This window comes from Nicotiana sylvestris, chromosome 12, assembly GCF_000393655.2.
Source record: "Nicotiana sylvestris chromosome 12, ASM39365v2, whole genome shotgun sequence".
Taxonomy (NCBI): Eukaryota; Viridiplantae; Streptophyta; class Magnoliopsida; order Solanales; family Solanaceae; genus Nicotiana; species Nicotiana sylvestris.
This window is the reverse complement of record NC_091068.1, coordinates 104,906,843-104,928,345: the sequence shown is the minus strand read 5'-3', so window position 1 is coordinate 104,928,345 and position 21,503 is coordinate 104,906,843. Positions and strand designations below refer to the sequence as shown.

The window sequence follows — 21,503 nt, the reverse complement described above, 5'->3', positions numbered from 1 at the left end:
AGTTGGAAGAGTGGAAGCTGATGATTCACTAGTTGTAGCGTACCAAAATGATATATCAAGAAGTTGATATATCATTCAACAAATTGTGGATAATGAATTAGAATATGAGGTGCATAGTGAAGGCATATACGAAGAAGTTGATCTGTCAGTTGAACAAAATTATGGAATGGGGACATCTATGGCCAATGCGGAGGAACATTCAGGTGATGAAAATGAATTCATTGAGGAGGAAGAATTTTCTGATGAAAATGAAACAAGCGAGGAGGATGAAACTGATGATGAAAATGTAGCAAGCGATGACGATGGAATGGATGATGGAAATGAAACAAGCGATGACGATAATTGACATGTTTGTTTTTTCTAGCTTAAATAGTGATTATGCTTTTAAATTTATTGCTAAGAGAATTAACATGCTATTTTTTTCTTATGCTTGTATTATTCAGATGGATGCTGGAGGTAAATCAAAGAAGAAGAAACAAGTTTCACGTAACTTAGGTCATCTCTCTACCTCTCCACCATCGGCACATTTTGGTCCGCATGTGCCTCTACCTACATGCCCGTCTTCAGTTCCACCTCCCTTATACTTTATACCACACCTAGGGTATACTGCTCCGTCCTCTGCCCCTTACTATCATCATATGTCTTCCCAAGACATAAATGGGACGTTTTCATATAGACCTGCTTGCCCATCTATACCTACACCTAGACCTGCCATATTCCCATCATCTACTCCAGTCATTCCATCCCATGGAATTCAATCGTCATCGTCTCTCGTTATTCCTTCATCATCTTCCCCTGGCATACCCTCTTATTCTACCCCTAGCATGCCCACATCTTCTAGTCGGCCTCCAAACCATCCTTTCATGCATTCATTTGAATCTATACATGCTCAGGATCCTCCAAATATTGGAGTAGATAGCCTTCTGACGTCCACATGCATTGATTGTGATTCAGTTACACGGCTTCCTATACATGCTTAGGATCCTCCAAATGTTAGAAGGTTAGATAATCTCGGGAGGTTGATTATCATTGCCGATAAAGCTGGGTAAGTATTATTTGTTTATTTTCTAATTAATTATAAATCTGGTTTCTAACATGTTTAATTTAATGCAGGTTTCATCCTTGTACTCAAGCTACAAAAGTTGTGGTTAAATCAATGTGTTCATTTTATCATGGACCTTGGAGGTTCTGGTCAGATGTTCCATGGAACATTAGGGACAGGATGTTTGATGAATTTAGGGTAAAATAAATTATTTCATTTTTCAATTCATATTTAACCAATCTAACAAATTAATTATTTGCAGATGAAGTGTGCTTGGCCAATTGAACGTGAGGTAGAGGTACGAGGCGTCTTTTTTAAGAAATGTGCTGATAGGTTGACTGATATGCTTTGAGAAACTCGAAATAAGAAAGAGATGCCAGGTTGGATTACTGAGGATATATGGACTAAACAAACTCAGTATTGGGCCTCTGAGGAATTTAAAAAGAAATGTGAATTGGCAAAGGCAGCCCGTTTGTCTGACAAAGGTGGCTCCATGCACACGGGAGGTTCAATAAGTATTGGGGCTCATCGAAGAAGATTGATATGTGTTTATTATACTAGTCTAGTCCAGTGTTTATACAATTAAGTTACTTATAAGGTAATTACTATAAGTTCTTTTGTGCTTCTGCTTTTCCTGAATCTTTCCAATGTAGACATATGAGCCATCCCAGCCCCAGATTCCTCTGTTCCAAAAGTGGATTAGATATTCTACAAGAAAATGGCTCTTTAACACAGTTTTCTTGTGGATGAATTGTTCTTATATATATCTAATATCTGTACAAGTCTTCATGAGGTAATGGTTTAAAAAAAAGAATTTATGTTCATACCTTAATGTGGAATTTATGTTTCTTGAAGCAACAAGGCTGCTACTTGAGAATAGAACAAGAATTTCTCCATGAATGTCATTGCTTTGAAAATAGAACTAGGTTCCAAGAAGTAGTAGTGACAATTTGGGACATACACTGTAAATGTTTCAAAGTTCTCCTTTTATTTCTTCTTACGGACTTTAATTAGTTATATTTGTATGTTATCTCATTCTTCACAGAAGATTGTTTCTGATGATAAATGTTACTAATATAATAATTGGTCGAAAATGGTTTCCATTTTCAAACTGTGATGACCCGGCCAGTCGTCTTAAGAATTAATGCCCCGATCCCCTATTAACTATTTTTTCTGTATTTATTTCTGCTATTTTGATTTGCCGAGATGTTCGATTTTGAGTTTCGGAGAGTTTTGGGACACTTAGTCCCTAAATGAGAGCTTAAGTGTTGGAAATTTGATCGTAGTCGGAACCGTATGAAGACGGCTTTTGAAATAGAAATCTGATGGTTTCGTTAGCTCTGTTGGGTGATTTCGGGCTTAGGGGCGGGTTCGGATTGTATTTTAGAGGTTAGTAGCTAATTTAAGCTTGAAATGCCGAAAGTCGAATTTTGAAGTTTTCAGTTCAATAGTGAGATTTTGGATCCGAGGGTCGGAATGGAATTCCGGAGTTGGAGTATCTACGTAGTTTTGAATGTAACGTGTGTGCAAAATTCAAGTCATTCGGACGAGGTTTGATAGACTTTTTAATCGAAAGCGTATTTTTAGAGTTTTGGAGTTCTTAGGCTTGAATTCGCGGTTGATTCGTCGTTTCGATGTCGTTTTAGGTGTTTTTGGGATTGGTATAAGTTTGGACAGTGTTATTAGACTTGTTTATGCTTTTGGTTGAGGTCCCGGGGGCCTCGGGATGATTTCGGATGGTAGACGGAAGGATTTGGAGTTGCAACTGAAGTTATAACTGCTGTCATAATCGCATCTGCGATTGAGAGTCCGCATGTGCGACTCCCCCAGATGTGGAATCTAGCCGCAGAAGCAGCAGATGAGGAAGGGTCCAGATACCACAGAAGAGGCATAAGTACCGCACCTGCACGACCGCAGATGCAAATTCTGGGTCGCAAGTACGATGGAGAGGTTTTAAGTGAGAACCGCAGAAGTGGTTACCCAACTGCAGAAGCGGTATTGTGGATGCGATTGTTAGACCGCAAATGCGGGATTGCTGGGCAGAACATATAAATAGTTGCCTTTTCGAATTTAAGCTATTCTTTCACCATTTTCATCCGGGAAGTGAGCTTTTGGGGAGGTTTTTGAGAGGGAATTCAAGGGAACTTCGAGGAGGTAAGATTCTTGGAACCTAAACTCGTTATTGGAGTGATTTTTATCATTATAAGCATGAAAAATTAAGGAAAATCAGTGGTAATTTGGGGATTAGGGGTTGACTAATTAGAGACTTTTGAGTGATGATTTGAGAGACCATTTGAGGTCCGATTTTAGTTCTTTTGGTATTACTGAACCCGTGAGAGTGTGAGGATTCTAAAAATGTAAATTTTACCCAATTCCAAGACGTGGGCCCGAGGGGCATTTTGGTCATTTTACCTAATTTTGCACATTAGCTTAGAATTTCTTTGTAGAATCAGTTACTTGAAGTGTTATTTACATTAAAAAATTGAATTGAATAGATTTGGTCCATTTAGAGTCGAGTACTCGTGGCAAGAGCATAGTTTCAGATTGATTTGAGCTGGTTCGAGGTAAGTGGCTTCCCTAACATTGTGTGGGGGACCTTCCCCTTAGGATTTGGTATATTTGATAATTGAAATGCCTTGTACGTAAGGTGACAAGTGCGTACTTGAGCTAATTGTTGAAAATCCGATTTTCTTTAAGTAATTTCAATTGTGTTCCTTTTTCCTGTTTTTATACTACTTGCAAAGTCTGCTGTTAGCTTAGAAAAAGCATGTTTGATTGGCTTAATTGCTTACTTGCTTAACTGCCTTAATTGTATTATGTGAAGCATGTTAGGTCAAAATTACTTGTTTTACTTGGTACGAAATTGAGCTTAGATAAGTACGCTATCTATTGATTTGAAGCATGTTAGGTCAAAATTTTCCTGTTTTACTACGGGACGGCATCCCGGGAGATCCCCTATACGCGTTTATGATTTGAGCTGAGGTGCAGGATACCCAGAGATCCCTGGCACGTATATTGAGGATAGCAAGAGATCCCCTGCGTATATTGAGGATACCAAGAGATCCTCGGGATACTAAGAGATCCACTGCATATATTGAGGATACCAAGAGATCCCTAGCATACATTGAGGATACCAAGAGATCCTCGGGATACCAAGAGATCCCTGACACCTATATTGAGGATATGAGAGATCCCCGGTTATCATCCTTGTGAAGAGTCGTATTTCCTTGTAATTGTCTTTATCTCTGTTCCAGTTATTGTATTCCCTATTATCCTGTATTAAATTCTTACTGTCACTTTTTAATTGTACTTCTTATCTTATTCTGTCATCTCTATATTTATTTAATCTCAGTAGGGCCCTGACTTTCCTCGTCACTACCCAACCGAGGTTAGGCTTGGCACTTACTGAGTACCGCTGTGGTGTACTCATGCCCCTTTCTGTACATATTTTTCATGTGCAGATCCAGGTACCTCTACTCAGACTTACCATCCTTGAGGCGAGGCGATCCTTCGGAGACTTCGAGTTATATCTGCCGCGTCCGCAGACCGAGGAGTCTCTCTCCATTCTCTCTTGTAGTTACAACCCTTCTGTATTTACTTTATTTCAGACATTCTGGAGTTAGAGCATTATGTAGTATCCTTAGCTTGTGATTTCATGAGATTCCAGATTTTGGGAAAAGTATTAGTTTTTGAGAGTTGATGTTGTGTATGCCGAGCGGCACTATTAAACACTGTTTTATTCACTATTTCGGTTTTTATTTATTTTCTTCCACAAATGGGTTTATTTTCCGCATTAATAGGCTTACCTAGTCGTAAGGACTAGGTGCCGTTACAATGGTTTACGGAGGGCGAACCGGGGTCGTGACACAAACATATCTGGATAGAGGTTGATGTTAGTCAGGACTGCTTTTCAATCAGCATATATGATTATAATGTCTGTTTACGCCAGTGATATTTGGAAGTGAACTGAAAAATAGTGCACTTAAAGGATAGTTTAATGTACTTATGTTAAATTCATGGTTGCTGAACCCATTCATGGCTGCTGAACCCATTCACTGCAGAGCTACAATTTATATTGACACAACGTTTGAGGAATAGCAGTTAAGATCTAGTTGGCAGCACTGCAACCAGTTAGTTAATGAAAAGCCTTTGGCTCTTTTAGTAATAGCAGTTAAGATTTATATGATTAGAAAATTGTGTTCCTTAAGATTTAATAGCAGTACCAGTTTTGGTTTTTGGCCATGATAATGCATTAAAAGCATATTCTTGAAGTAAAGAATCAATTGAGCTTTTTGCTGGCGAACCTAATGTATTAATTGATTCAGATCCAATGACAACAACAACAAGGATAAGGCAGATAATTATGTATAGATAACCAACTGAATGCATCATATTTTTCCTAAATTTTGTTTGAATTATGGAAACTAGAGAAAAGGGGCTAAAAGAGATTAAAATTGGAATGAGATTTCAGAAGGTGGAATACATTTGTGATGAACTGGAGAAAGAATAAGTGGGGAACGACTAATTAAGGCACCAACTGTTCAAAATTAAGTCAGCTCTTAATCATTCTACGGTGTTTGATTCCCTTATTTGTTTATTATAGTATATAATAATTTCAGGTTGCTGTTTGGTTACCAAATGTGCCATCTGTGCAGATTTCTAGCACTATAAAAAGCAAAACACAAATAAGAATTATGGTATTCAATTTCATAGAACTTCATGGTAGCTGTTTTATCTAAGGTCAGCTCTGAATAGCGATTTTATTATCTAAGGTCACCTTTCTCTTTTTTTTGGTCTGCCTTATGAGCTAGCGTAAAATGCAGTACACAATGGCTTTTGTAATGAAATTGTGCAAAATAGGCAAGTTTCATGAATTTCTTACTGATATTCTTGCTTTCTGTTAAAGTAATTGGAGTCTTTGTTTTCTGTTAAAGTAATTGGCATTGTAGTATAGAGTGAACAAAGTCAAGATTCACCAGCTATTTTGTACTATGTGGGATCTGGGCTTCTTTCTTTTTTGACTAAAGATAATGTAGGTGGAGAGCAGTTAATGAGTTCATGGGTTGTTTAATTAGGTTCTTGAATATCTCTATCTGAGGCTTCGTTTCATCATTTTCATTTGGGTTTGCTCTTTTAGAGGTCTGAAGGTGAAATAATCATTTTTTTATCAAAGGATCATTTTGAGGCAACAACTCCGGTACTTCGTATGTACTAATATTTGGAGACTTGTTTTTAGTGCTTTTTATGTCTTGTAGATTTGTTTTTCAAATGTTCAGATCCATTGCCTTCTTAATCTTTGCTTTCTTTAATTTATTAAAAGTACTTGCTTTAGGACAATGTCTTTAATTTGAATATTTCAAGAGGAGATGAATTGAGACATGAATAGCCTTTCGCTTTTGGCTATGATAATTTATGTAATGTCAAATATGGTTACTTGTTAACTTAAAGTTTTTCCCTGTTACTTATTACCTTGTTGGAAAAGAGTAGGTGATGCTTTATATGATTTAGTTCCTGTAGCAATTTAAATCCAAATTAGTCTTTCTTTTTCACAGTACTCTATAAGTTCTATCCATTACTTGTATTCTGAGTCCATTACTCAAATGGTCATTCAAGTATTCAAAATTATTTTTTAAAGTCACTTTTCTTTCATTTGTAACAACAAAGTCACTGAACTATACCTATTGCACTCAAAAGGTCACTCAACTAGATTTTTCAAATTTTGGAGTGTCAAATACCTATTTTACCCTCTAAATTATAAATATTTATCTTCTTTTTATTTTTTTTTTAAACTTTTTAATCTTTTTAATATTATGATTTTTCCCTTTTTAATTTACATTATGGACTTACCTATAGAATAAATAAATATTATTTATAAATTAAAAAATAAAAAGTATTTAAGTATATATAATGCCGGAATAACAAAATAACGAGCATAGTAAAAAAATTAATTAAAATAATTTATTAGTAATAATAATTTTAGTATTAACAACAAAAATTCAAAAAGTTATTTACACAATTCAGAATGAAAGAAAATAAAGGTTATAAAATATATATTCCATGCACGTAATATAAAATAATTATTTCTTTACGTGCGTGAAATATATATTTTACAACCTTTATTTTCTTTCATTCTAAATTGTGTAAATAAATTTTTGAATTTTTGTTGTTAATACTAAAAAGTTTTAAAAAAAATATAAAGAAGATAAATGTTTATAATTTAGAGGGTAAAATAGATATTTGGCAATCCAAAATTTGAAAAATCTAGTTGAGTGACCTTCTGAGTGCAATAGGCATAGTTCAGTGACTTTGTTGTTACAAACAAAAGAAAAGTGATTTTAGGAGATAATTTGGGATAGTTGAGTGACTATTTGAGTAATTGACTCCTTGTATTCTCTTATCCATTGCCTTGAATTTTCAAGAATAGAGAACTGTTTCATGGATATAGCACTTTAATTTTGCTTTTTTCATGTTTTATTTAACAGGAAAAGTTTTTAAAAAGACAAGCTACTCAAGATGAGATATTTGAGCATACACATATGAAGAAGCTAAAGGATGGAACAAAGACAACTTGGATCGAGCCACGAGCCGAGACAACCTATGTAAGATTTCAAGTTACCTTTTAATACTTTTCATTAATTAAATTTATTCATATAATAGTTGTAACTTTTTGCATAATACTTTCAAACAATCCTTGGAAGGGTTCATTCAAAGCTAACCAACTGATGATCAAGGAAAGCCAATCTAACTATCCCAGGAGAATTATATGGACTTGCGGATTAAGGCGGCTGGTGACGTACATAAGGGAAGAGTTTACGACCTTGGATCAGAGTTTACTTCTAGTCGTCGGTCTTGTGGATCTGGTGGCTCTTCTTCCTCAAGGTCCTCGATTAATCAGGATAAGTTTGAACTATTGAATAGAAGAATAACAGAGATCATTGAGTTGTATACACAGGAAAGGGCTGCACGGGAGGAGGAGGCAAAGCGAAGGGAGGAGGAGGCAAAGCGAATGGAGGAAGAAGATAGGCGGAGGGAGGAAGAGGAGAGGCGACGGGAGGAAGAAATGAGGTGAAAGGATGTTGCATTTACACGTGTCACTGGTGATGTTGAAAGCCTCAAGGCCCAGCTAAATTACCTCTTAGTAGCTGGTGCATTTCCTCTACCACATTCTCCATCACGCTCTAACAAGACTAAAGAGTAATTTCTTTTATAAATATGATTTTGGGTGAGACTATGATGTCGGATATTATGTATCAATTGGATAAAGATTGAATGCTGAATTTCTTATCTGAATGTTTAGTTGCATTATTGGTTTCTAGTATTTTCAGTTTTGGTTGGTTGTTAATTAACGAAATGGATCGGAAGATGCTGATTTTTGTGTGTGAATGTTTAATTGTATTTAGGTTGTTGGTGGTTGTATTTTTTGTTTGGCAGGTGGTGCAGTATAAAAAGCAGCATTGTGCATAAAAATAATTTTCAGATTTCCCACGAAATTGCCACTGATTCCGTGAGAAGGTTCGTCACTTTAGTTGCAGAACTTGCATATTTCCCACTGATATCGGTGGGAAAGTTCATACTTTTTTTCATAATTTGCATTTATCCCACTGATATCGGTGGAAAAGTTCATATTTTTATTTTCAGAATTAACACATTTCACATGGATATCGGTGAGAATGTTCATACTTTATTTTTCTGAACTTGCATATTTCCCACAATTATCAGTGGAAAAGTTCATACTTTATTTCACCGCTTCTCTGGGAAGATATTTCCCGCCAAGTGTTTTCCTGGTGACTTGTTATAGTGGGAATACGGTGTGAAAACTCGATTTTCCCACCAGTTTCTCACTGATTACGCTGTGGGAAATCCATGTGTTTCTAGCAGTGTAGTTTCAGCAAATTGTTCGCAAGTATCCAAAACCAAAGGATTTCCTCTACATATTAGACAACATAAGATCCAGGCTTGAAAATTGGAAAATAAATTGTCTAGACCTAGCTGGGCGAGCTACTTTAATCCAATCCACCTTCAACAATATTCCAAACCACGTTATGCAATGTTTTCAACTGCCCAGATAAACTCTACAACACATTGATCGCCTTAGCCAAAAGAAGTTTGTAATGTACTAGCTAGCTAGTATGGGGAATGTTAATGTTGTTCATAGTACTGCTACTTTTGTAACATCTCACCGTTTCGATCCCAATGGGATGGCTATGAGCGATCTGTGCAATATTCCTTAGTATTTAATAAAATACTTCCTGTTTCAACCAAAAATAAAATAAAATAAGAAAACGAATTCTAAATATATCTATTAAACTATATGTTTATACTTATTTTTCACACATATAATAAGTTCCATCTTAAAACATCAGTATTCTGGCGAATGTCCAAAACCATATTATAATTGGATTCGCCGCTAGGTTGATTAGAATTTAGAAGTTAGAACTTCATAGGCCTTTTGCAAGAGTGATTCCTAAAAATAAAAATAAAAAAAGAACTAATTTCTCCTCCTCTTCTTTTCAAATACATGAGGCAGTCACATTTAATTCCTTTTCAACTAGTTGCTAAACGATTCAAAGATTTCTACTAATTGGAGGAGCGAAGGCATTAAAGTTAGAAATTAATTTCTTTAATAAACTAACCTCAGATTTCCATAATATTTTTCAGAAAAGTTAAGATATAGATTTTGTAAAGCATTTTTCTTTTTGAAATTCATATATTCTTTTTTTTTTTTTTGTGCTTTTGAGTAGGGAGAGGTTTGAGGAAATTCCGTCTTTTGAGTTAAAGTTAATATCTAGTGTTGTATCTAGTCGAGCTATTTCCAATCTTGTACCTTTTTCTCCAGGTGCATGTCAAAATGCTATAACCACTAAAAATTGATGTACGATCAGACCAAGATTTTGCTGTACAATATAGATGCGTTCATATATATCCAATACTATATCACCTTTATGAATTAAATAGCTAAAGACTAGTATAATAATTGCATGAAAGGGAGAGTTCCACTTCCACATTCCATGTCCTAAAAGTAGATTTCTTTGTATATTTATATTCCCTCCGTTAATAATAAGTGACTAGTTTACTTTTTTATTTTAATTCAAAATAAGTGTTCAGTTAGGTAATCAAGAAAAAATTCAATTTATTTTTACTCTTTTACCCTTATGTGCATATCCCTAAAAGGTTTTCTCACTCCTCACTACAATTATGTGACCAATAATTAATAAGGGTAATTTAGTCGTACTAAATATTTTATATAGAATTTAATATTTTTTTAATGGGCTTGCTAAAAGGAAACTGTTCAATTATTGTGAACCGGAGAGTGTACTGAGTAATGTGTGTATTCAAGCAGAGTAAAGCTGAGTTGCCTTTAATACTGGTATAATTCCTCCTCCTTGTCAGCACATGCATTCCACTTTCCACTACAAAATTTCCTTTGAACCCCAAAATTTTACCTCACTTACAAGAAAAGAACCCCCCCCCCCCCCCCAAAACCCTACACTCTCACTGCAAAATATATGCATATAATATCTCCTCCCCCTTATATTATTTCTTCAATTCTGTTCTTCTCTCTCTACACAATCCTAGAATTGTTTCAGCTTTTGTAATCTTTGTGAAGGCTTCTTAAGGTTTTCTTGAGTTCTTGGATCTCCTCTTCAATTTCAGTCAATTACAGCAGAAATTAAACTATCTAGTTTCTAGCTTCTTTCTATTTTTACTACTCCTAACTTGTTACACATGAAACCAAGATTTTCAATTCCTTAATCCTACAACTTTCCAACTTCTTTTTTTCTTCTTTGAAAGTGAATATTTCATCAAAATATGAGAACAGGAGGCTGCACAATACAACAAGCTCTAACAACTGAAGCAGCAGCTGTTGTAAAACAAGCTGTGCAACTTGCTAAACGTCGCGGCCATGCCCAAGTAACACCTCTCCATGTAGCAAACACAATGCTTTCTTCTTCAAATGGTATACTCAAAACAGCTTGTCTTCAATCTCATTCTCATCCTCTCCAATGCAAAGCCCTAGAGCTTTGCTTCAACGTCGCGCTCAATCGCCTTCCTGCATCATCTTCTAGCCCCATGTTATTGGGCCATGGCCATCATCATCAATCTCAATATCCTTCCATTTCTAACGCGCTTATTGCTGCCTTCAAGCGAGCCCAAGCCCACCAAAGGCGAGGATCGATTGAGAATCAACAGCAGCCTCTTTTAGCTGTGAAAATAGAGCTTGAGCAACTTATTATTTCTATATTAGATGATCCTAGTGTGAGTAGGGTTATGAGGGAAGCTGGTTTTTCTAGTCCTCAAGTCAAAAGTAATGTGGAACAAGCTGTTTCTTTAGAGCTTTGCTCTCAAAATCCTTCTCCTAATTCAAGTAAAGAAATTAACCAAGTACTAACAAGCAATAAAGTAATCTGTCCTATTTTTGTTAAAGATGAGGATGTGATGAGTGTAGTGGAAAGTTTAATGAGCAAAAGAAAGAAAAGTATTGTGATAGTTGGTGAATGTCTTGATAGTTTAGAAGGTGTGATTAAAGGGGTGATGAATAAAGTTGATAATAGAGATGTTCCTCAAGTTTTAAAAGAAGTTAAGTTCATTAGTTTACCACTTTTAACTTTTGGTAATATCCAAAGAGAAGAAGTTGAACAAAGAATAGGTGAGTTGACTTGTCTTGTTAAGAGTTTAGGAGCAAAAGGAGTTGTTTTGTACTTGGGTGATCTTAAATGGATTGCTGATTTTAGGGTTAATAGTTGTGGTGGGCAAGGGGGAATTAGCTACTATTGTTCTGTGGAGCACATGATTATGGAAATTGGGAGATTGGTATGTAGTTTTGGGGAAAATGAAAAAATTTGGCTTGTGGGAATTGCAACATTTCAAACTTACATGAGATGCAAAAGTGGTAACAATTCATTGGAATCTATTTGGGGTCTGCATCCTGTTACAGTTACTGGTGGCAGTTTGGCCCTCAGTCTTAAACCTGACAGGTAAAACTGTTTTCACTGGCTAATTATGATTTCATTCTTTCTTGATTTTTTTAATTCAAATTTTACTTTCAATTGGAGCCTGATTTTGTATTTCATTATCTTCCATATTTTCTTGGATTTCCTATGCCATTTGTATATGCCTTACGACTATGTTCCTCGGATCTTCTAAAAATACCCGGTTATTGTGTTTGATGATCCTCCAAATATTATGCATTTTAGAGGATCAAATACGGGTGCAACAAAATAGTTTTTGAGAATTCGAGCAACAAAACCCAACAGTCAAAAACTAATACTAAAAGATTTCTTCGAATTTCTTTTGATGAAGAGAGCAGCCCAAGATTTTGTGGTGAAAAAGAGAAAGAGAAAGAATAGAAGCATTTGCCCTCTTTTATGTTTTCTATAAATATTCCTCAAAAGCATCGTTGTTTCTCGATCTTCTTCTTCTTCATCGTCACTTTTTTCCTTTTGCTTTCTTTTCCTCCCACTTAATTTTGAATGAACCCTTTAGTTTCTCCAACAACACTCCCCCCCCCCCCCCCAACCAAAAAAAAAAAAAAACTTGCATGCAGTTCTTGAGCAATATGTCGTTTATATCAAACTCATAGTTCATTTTTGTCTTGGAATTTTCTGACCAGTGAGTCTACGTTGTCAAGTCTACCTTCATGGCTTAAAGATGAGAGGCAAAGAAATAGTACTCCTAATAATGATCAGGTTATTTTCGAATCTTTTTAGCTTTCCAACATCAAAGCAACGCCTTCTTTTCCTTTCTCTTTTTTCTAGTAACTAACTTTTCTTTTCCCAATTCAGAACTGTGTATCGGTCAAAGAGCTACACAACAAGTGGACTACAACATGCAGTTCTATGCATAAACAGACCAAAAGTTTTGAAAGAAGTTTGTCCTTTCCTTCTTCAAATGCAAATTTGGACCATAATTTGCCATTTTGGGCAAAGAGCAAAACATGTGAGACAAGTTTAAGAATCTACATTCCTGACCACAACGACCAAACAAGTGCTGCATTATTATCATCTAATCCAAATTCTAACCCTAATTCTGCTTCGAATTCAAGTGAAGTTGTTATGGAAATGGAGTGTGTTCCAAAGTTGAAGGAGTTCAATTCTGAAAATTTGAACATTTTGTCCAATGCATTAGAGGAAATAGTCCCATGGCAAAAGGATATTATTCAAGAAATTGCTTCCACAATATTGCAATGCAGGTCTGGAATGATTAGAAGAAAAGAAATATCACTAAATATTGGTAGTGAAGCAAAAGAAGAAACTTGGTTATTTTTCCAAGGTCCTGATGTTCAAGCCAAGGAGACAATTGCTAGAGAATTGGCAAAGATTGTGTTTGGATCATATTTTAATTTTGTATCAATTGCTTTGAGCAGCTTTAAGGCAGATTCAACAGAAGATTTTAGGAACAAAAGGTCAAGAAATGAACAAAGTTGGAGCTACATTGACAAATTTGCTCAAGCAATAGTTTCTTCAAATAATTCTCATTGTGTTTTCTACTTAGAGGATGTTGATCAAGTGGATTATTTTTCTCAAAGGGGAATCAAGAAAGCTATTGAAAGAGGAATTGTCACAAATTCAAGTGGTGAAGAATTGAGTCTAAATGATGCCATTATCATTTTGAGTTATGAGAGTTTTAGTTCTAAATCAAGAGCTTGTTCTCCTACTGTGAAGCAAAAATCATCTGAAGAAACTACAACAAGCCCTTGTGTTTCTTTGGATTTGAATATCTCCATTGATTATGATCAAGAAAGAGATGAAGATTTGTCCAATATTGATGATATTGGGCTGCTTCATAGTGTTGACAGATGTATTTTTTTCCAAAATTCAAGAGCTGTAAAAGAATAGAATCTAGCTAGCTATTATTATGTGATGAGATGAGTTTCTTTATTTATTTCTTCACTTTTACTTTATTGGTTTCTTGTCTTTCAAATAGGAGGTCAAAGAGTTATGACAACCTCTTTTTTCTGTACTAAAAGTTTTTGTAAATACAACTTCCAAATAGAATTACTTAATGCTATATGTTTATTTCTCTTCGTTCAAGATTCATCCTTTTAGGACATCCAGATTCTTTTCTCCTCCATTTTTTGGCTTATCTTTCCACTATCGCAACCTCAGATCTCATGGCATAATAACCTCTCTTATTCTATTACGTCACTAAGTGCCGATGTTTTTTTGGTAACTAATAGTGCCGGGTTTTATTAAATATAACAAATGCAGAGGCGGACTGGACCAAAATCTCTACCAAATAAAGTTACTTATAAGGTGCCAATTTGTCAATAAAATTATATAATCAATGGCATGCTTTGTTCTGTATGCTTATATTCTCCCCAATTAGGATGCGATAGCTAGTGCACATATTGAAGCATCATTTGATGGTAAAAAAACCATGAGCCATCTTGAATACTTTTGGAAATAAAATGCATGAGTAAAAATCCTTATCCGTGATTGATGGTCATAGTTACATTGCATTAACAGAGGCAAATCTAAATTTAAATAATTTATGGATTCAAGTTTAATATTTTTTTTTATAACCTGTGAAAATTACCACTAACCACCACATTAATACACCTACAGAGCACTTAGGAACACAACCACCTTCTAGGAAGGGTGCGATGCTCGCTAAGCCTCAAGATTTAAAAAAAAACACAAATTACATATTCTGGAAAGCAAATGTCGACATCTACCAGCTTTTCTTTTGTATCTTGTATACTCTCTAGTCTTTATTTATTATTTATGAGTTTAATGTTCTTATAGTATTTATTAAAATTTTATTATATATGAGTTCAAATTATTTAAGATTTAGTATTTATTAAAATTTTATGAATTTTTCGCATATATATTTAGGTCATATGTTGTATCATCCCCCTCTAAGTACATATGATATGATTTTCTTATAAAGAAATGGAGGACTGGGAAGATCACTATGATGCATATCATTATTATTGCATGATTTGAAAGATACAAACAATATGTATGATTAACTAGATAACAAACATGCATCATCAGCTCCTTCCTTTCTAGAAATATTTAGTAAACTTATGGAGGGTGGACCCTCTCTATTACTATTCTTGCCTTGAATGATTCAGGCATATCACAAATGCATAGAAAAAGTAATAAAAAATTTATGCTTCTAACCAGGTATCTTTACAACAAACAATAATGAGATTTGAACCATATACTCCTATTTACTTTGGGAACTCCTAGGAGAAAAGGAACAAGTTGTGTTGATAGTGTACTCCAAGAATAGCATAATTACATTATCATGGTAAAGTCTATCATGTCTCACCTTTCACTGTACCAGCGGACTCTATAATAAGACATCCAAAGTTGTAATTTGATGAATAAAATAGCAAATGCTAAAAATGGTGGGAGTTCATATTGTCATGGGCACTCCGATGCACAAGGTATTCCGCGTTCACATAGGGTTCGGAGAAGGGCCGCACCTCAAGAGGTGTAATATAGACAGCCACACTAATGCAAGCATTAGTGGCTACTTCCTTAGCTCGAACTCATAACCTATAGGTCATATGAAGAAACATTTATCATTACTCCGAAACTCCCCTTTCCTCGTATGGCCATGCTGAAACGAAAATAATAAATGATAATGTGTAAGTTTTTTTTCCCCATAAGAAAATGGTGTAAAAGATAATAAAAAAAGGAAAATGTTGAAAATCCACATCGTCTAAGCTAAATGCTTAGAGTCTAATAGATAAATTTCAGCGAAGATAAAAATATTAAGTGATTTCTTTTTGTTTGTCCAAGCTTTAGTCATCAGAATTACTCAATACTTATGTTGGGGAGATGTAACAAATTCTCTTTAAAATTAATCAAAATGTGTGCACGCTAGCCCAAGCATCATAGTTATATAAAACTAGACACATACTTCAGTTTTAGCAACTATTTTTCAGTGGTAATCACTTTCTATTTTCTTAGTCATTTCATGAATTTTTTGAGAGAGAAAAAGTGAAAAAGTGAAAAAGTTTGCTTGCTGCTTCTAAGTTCTAACACTTACAAAGTTGCATGTTTAGAATTTTTTTCCCCTCCTGCTTGAGTACTTGAGCTGTGAGATGCACATGCTTTAATTTGTGACAATCATTGGCATCAGAGGATAATAGAATTCATACGAAAAAAGAAAAAAGAGATTTTTCATTAATGTCACCGACATTTTTTCTCATTCTTTTTCCTTTTCTAGATTGGAGGAATAAAAGAAAAAGGATAAGGTTTCCTTCTTTTCATTAAAACTCAAATTTTTTTTTCCAAAGAAGACTGTTCCCAATGAACTTTCCTTATGAAATTTGTTTTTTTTACAGACCAAAAGTAAAAGTATTGTTGTTTTCACCTTTGCCTTTTTCCCCCTCTTCTTTTTTCTTTTTCTTTGCTCAAATTCCATGTTCTTTTACTTTCTTTTTTTTTTTTTTTTTTTTTTGAAATTTGCTTTATTAATGAGAGTATAAATCAGAAAGGCAAGAGACTATAATTATGTTCTTTTAAGATTCTAAATGTAGACATAATCATTTTGTTCGTTTAGCATCTGGCTTAGGGATTAAGAAAGACTTTTCCTTCGGGAACTAAGAACTGAGAAAGCGAGTATTCCATCTGAACGTTTGTCTTCAATCAAATAGTTTAATATGTAGCCAACTATTATTAAAGATTGTGATAGTTAAAATCGAGTAACAGGGACATCGAATTTGTGTACCTGTTAACAACAGCAAAAGTTTTTTGCAGAATCTGTTCCAATCAATTGCCCGAATCTGATATCGTCTCTCTTGGAAACGAAATTCTTGTTCACGAACTAAATGTCTTGTTTTTGTGTATCACGATGTGCTTCTTTCTTTAGGGAGAATCACTTCATTATTTTTTTCTCTGTTGAGGAAAAAATATATATAAAGGACAGAGAGGGGTCACGGGTCGCCCATATGGACTGACCCTACCCATTTAGAGGAGATAAAACCTAAAAGAGGTTACCTAGGGAGTTAAAACACATAAAAATAAGAAAAAAAACTACCACTCACACAATCGCACGTTCCCATTATTTTTCTAATGTGCAGTAGTTTTTTCTTTTATTTACCTGTGTTTTAACTCCATAGGTAACCTCTTTTAGGTTTTATCTCCTCTAAATGGTAGGGTCAGTCCATATGGGCGACCCGTGACCCAAACGCAATATCCAACATCTCCAACTTTGCACATGATGGGCTAGACCCAAATTAAACCAGTGCCATGTGAATAACATACGTAATTCATACTGGTAAATAGATCGTGCGACCTGCGAGCATTAAGAGCTACATTATTCTTACACCCTTTAAGGTTGTTTAATAGCTCTATGTAGAAATCCAATCACATGTGGAAAAGATTCACTACTACCAAGAGGATCTTATTATTACTCGCAATATCCCAGACATTGTTGGCTACTCTAGTAGCTAGTTATCCGATCTCTCATCCTCGAAAAGAGGTGAACTCGAGTTCATGTTTAACTTTGTATCCACAATTACACCCAATACCTCATGGTAAGTGTAATGGTCGGCCTATGAATACATGTTAAATTACTAAATTTTAGTCGTCTTCCCTTTCTACTCGAATCTTTTCATTCCAAATCAACTGCTTTCCTAGACATGTACTGCATTGCCGAATCACTCATGACTATTAGTGACATGCTAAAGTAGCAACATTGATTGTCACTTCAAGAGACAGTAAAAGGTCAAAGGGTATTCTAATAAAAGTTGATATAACTTCTTTGGGATCTCACTCAATGAAGAATTAGAGATTCATTCTTCCATTATCCCATGGTCGATAGCACACGCGGTATGAAACACATGTTACGGTGCTCTCACCTTATATTGGCGTGTGTTCCTTATTCTTTTAATCATTCAACACCGTACAGATTTTGGTCTAGACACCTCCAAATGTCTAACCCGAGTTTCTCACTTCAATAATCCTTAAACCATCTTCTTAGAGAAACTCGCATCTAGCTTACAAAACAAGTCATAATCGAATAGTGAAATTCGTAAGTCTGATTAGTTGTCAAGACCGACCTTTACAAGTAAATATAACCTCGCATTATCCAAGGTTCTATAAGGTCTCATCTCTTCACGATTCTTAATGTAAGAGGCGATTGCTCGTGTGAGAGATCCAATCTCGCGACTTGTTCGACACACTTTATCAACAAAACATTCATCACATGCATACAAGATATAAGCATAAATTCAAGAGTTAAATATTGATGAGTATATTATAACATTAAAATCATTTTACAATATATGTTCATATCCTTCGCAAACCTAGAGCCATAACATGTTTCTCAAACAGGTCTCTAGATATTGTTTTTGTAAAAGGATCAGCTATCATGCTTCGCTAGGAATGTACTGTCAATTAATCTCCCCACTTGCTACTATGTCTCTCACAAAGTTATACTTGATGTCAATGTGTTTGGTCTTGCTGTGATACTTAGGATATTTTGTATATGCAATAGCCGCTTGACTATCACAATATAGAGTCATGAGACCCTGAGAGTTCTTTGTAATATCCAATACTCAAAAAATCTCTTCAACCAAACACCTTCTTGTACTGCAGACGCACAAGCCACTAACTCAGCTTCCATCGTTGAAATGGTTGTACATGTTTGTTTCTTACTTTTCCATGATATAGCACCACCATTTAGTAAGAAGGCATAACCGGATATTGATTTTCTATCATTCCGGTCACTAGCCCAATCAACTTCTGTATATCCTCTCAAGTATAAATTATTTCCATTATAACATAGTGAATAATCTGCAGTTCCTTTCAGGTATCTAAAAATTCTCTTCATAGTTTTCCAATGATCTCTTCTAGGATTGGATTGATACCTGCTAACCAGACCTACGACATAACAAATGTCTGAGCGAGTACATATCATAACGTACATCAAGCTCCCGACAACACTTGAATATAAAACTCGAGACATGTCTTCCTTTTCATTTTCACTCTTGGGACACATTTCAAGGCTTAAAGTTTCACCTCTCGCTATAGGAGTATCCATGGATTTGCAACTATTATGCGAAAAAGCTCCAAAATTTTCTTTATATAAGTTTCTTGAGATAGACTCAATAACTTTTTGGAACGGTCTCTTTAAATCTTAACTCCAAGGATATAGTCGGTCTCACCCATATCTTTCATGTTAAATGACATTGAAAGCCATGACTTGATAGTCTTCAAATACTCCAAATCATTTCTGGCTAATAAAATACCATCCACATAAAGAGAAAGAATTATGAACATCTCATTGGACTTCTTCACATAAATGCAATGGTCTTCATTTATCATGGTGAAATCATACGAGATCACCTCCTTGTAAAATCGTAAATACCATTGCTTTGAAGATTTCTTCAGACCATAAATAGATCTTTTCAATTTACAGACCTTCTTTTCTTGACCTTTAACGATGAAGCCTACAGGTTGTTCTATGTGGATTTCTTCGTTTAGTTCTTCATTGAAAAAAGTTATCTTCACGTCCATTTAATGCAATTCCAAATCCAAACGTGCAACAATAGCCAAAAGTAAGTGAATTGAGGTAAACTTTACAAGTGATAAAAATATTTCCTCATAATCTCTTCCAACTTCTTAAGTAAAACATTTTTCCACCAACCGTGCCTTGTATCTTTCTATTGACCCATCCGCTTTGCGTTTGACTTTGAGAACCCATTTGTTCCCAATGGCTCTACGCCCAGGCGGAAGGTCAACTAGATTCCAGACATTGTTGGTTTTCATGGACTCTAATTCTTCTTTCATTGCTTTCATCCACTCATCTTTTTTAGCTCTCGATAAAGCCTCAATCACAGACTCTGGCTCATCCATTTCTATGAAGAGATACCAAGAAAATATAATCTTCAATTTCATAAGTACGTTTGGGTATATTTTTCTTGGCACTCTTTCGTAGTTGAAATTCAGATTCGTCAGAAGGATTTTGTGTTTGAGAGCTCTCACTCCCACCCGGATCAAGAATAAGATCTTGATCAATTTGATTATCAACTGTGTTAGAAGACATTTGCTGATTTTCTGAGTTCAACATTTCATAAAGAGGCTCTCCTTTCTTTACCTAGCCCTTCTTTGAAAAATCATTTTCCAAAAATGTGACATCTTGCGATTCAATCTCAGTAACACTTCCATTCTCTAATTCACCAATGAACACATATCCTTTGGAGTGTTCTGAATATCTTATAAAGATACATTTCTTGCCTTTTGGATCTAATTTACCAAACTTGCTAAAGAATCTTTTACATATTCAGCACAACCACAAGATCGTAAATCCTTTAAGTTTGGTTTATGACCAGTCCATAGCTCATAAGGAGTGTCTATTTAATTTTACGCAATTTACCATTTGTATCGAGTTAATCCGCATATCCTTAAAACCACTTATAAATTTAATTGTTATCCGTATTTTAGAGTAAACAGAAATATTTTTGAGAAAATACTTACATAAAATAAACAATTTGGATGGTTTTAGTTTCTTCGTTTTGAACTTCTTTGAATATTCTCAGAAAGTTTCTTGAAAAGGCTTCTCACTAAATAAATAAAGCCTGAAATTCTTTCGAAAAAGCATGTTCGAAAACACAAGTGAACGAAACTCCTTGGAAAACTTTACATTATTTTCTTTCTGAATAAGCTTTTCATGGCCAAACAGAAAACAGTCGGGAAAATATAAATAGGCGCTATTTTTTAGGATCAAAATAATTAGGTGTCATGCAGAAGCTACATCCATGGCGGAGTGAGCAATCCACTATATAAAAAGAGAGTACGAAATATTGAGAGAACAACCTCACGAAGAGGCAAACACAAGTGACACACTAACACTTGTCCCGTAAAATTCTTCCCCTAAATACGACTCTCAAACCTAATATGACTACATTGTGGATGCTATTGAATGAGAAGAAAGGATCCTCAATTTATAGAAGTTCAAATATATTCCTACAAGAAAAGGGACTAGCCAAATATGAGAGGTTTATAATTTCCTTCTAAAAGAAGGAAAACTCAATTATGGTAAATATATTGTCCTTTCTTTCTAGAGATAGGAAAACTAAATATGGTAAGAAAATTAGGACAAACACCTAACAATTCTTCCACTTAGCCTGAATTTTCTGACAAAATAAACTTGACCCACCTTCTTCACATAATCTTCAACAGGTCGCATCTCCAAATCTCCACCGCAAAGTTTGTCTCAATGTGCGTAACGCTCCGGTCAAATTTCTCAGACAAAAATCATGATTACCGTTAAATAGGTTGCGGCTATAACTAAACCCGCCAAGATGAACCTGTCTTAAACCTCACTCTGATGCCACTTGTTAGGACCAAAATAATTAGGTGTCATGCGGAAGCTACGTCCACGGCGGAGATGAGCAATCCACTATATAAAAAGAGAGTACAAAATATCGAGAGAACAATCTCACGAAGAGGCAAACACAAGTGATATACTAACACTTGTCCCATAAAGTTCTCCCCCT

At 35.1% G+C, this 21,503-nt stretch overlaps 3 protein-coding genes across 3 annotated transcripts; 2 read left to right on the top strand and 1 right to left on the bottom strand.

Annotated features, from left to right (window-relative positions):
• Positions 1–443: 443 nt before the first annotated feature.
• LOC138883498 (uncharacterized) lies at positions 444–8,111 on the top strand. Its single transcript, XM_070164187.1, has 5 exons — positions 444–911; positions 981–1,045; positions 1,114–1,240; positions 7,525–7,641; positions 7,797–8,111. Exons 1-5 carry the CDS (start codon positions 444–446, stop codon positions 8,109–8,111), a joined length of 1,092 nt encoding a protein of 363 aa, XP_070020288.1.
• A 2,426-nt stretch (positions 8,112–10,537) lies between these two features.
• Positions 10,538–13,922, top strand: LOC104241100 (protein SMAX1-LIKE 3-like). The gene is made up of 3 exons (XM_009796016.2): positions 10,538–12,018; positions 12,654–12,729; positions 12,826–13,922. Exons 1-3 carry the CDS (start codon positions 10,853–10,855, stop codon positions 13,876–13,878), a joined length of 2,295 nt encoding a protein of 764 aa, XP_009794318.1. The 5' UTR covers positions 10,538–10,852; the 3' UTR covers positions 13,879–13,922.
• Positions 13,923–18,523: 4,601 nt separating this feature from the next.
• On the bottom strand, positions 18,524–19,045 carry LOC138883497 (secreted RxLR effector protein 161-like). The gene has a single exon (XM_070164186.1). The coding sequence runs from the start codon at positions 19,043–19,045 to the stop codon at positions 18,524–18,526; it is 522 nt and encodes a 173-aa protein (XP_070020287.1).
• Positions 19,046–21,503: the final 2,458 nt, after the last annotated feature.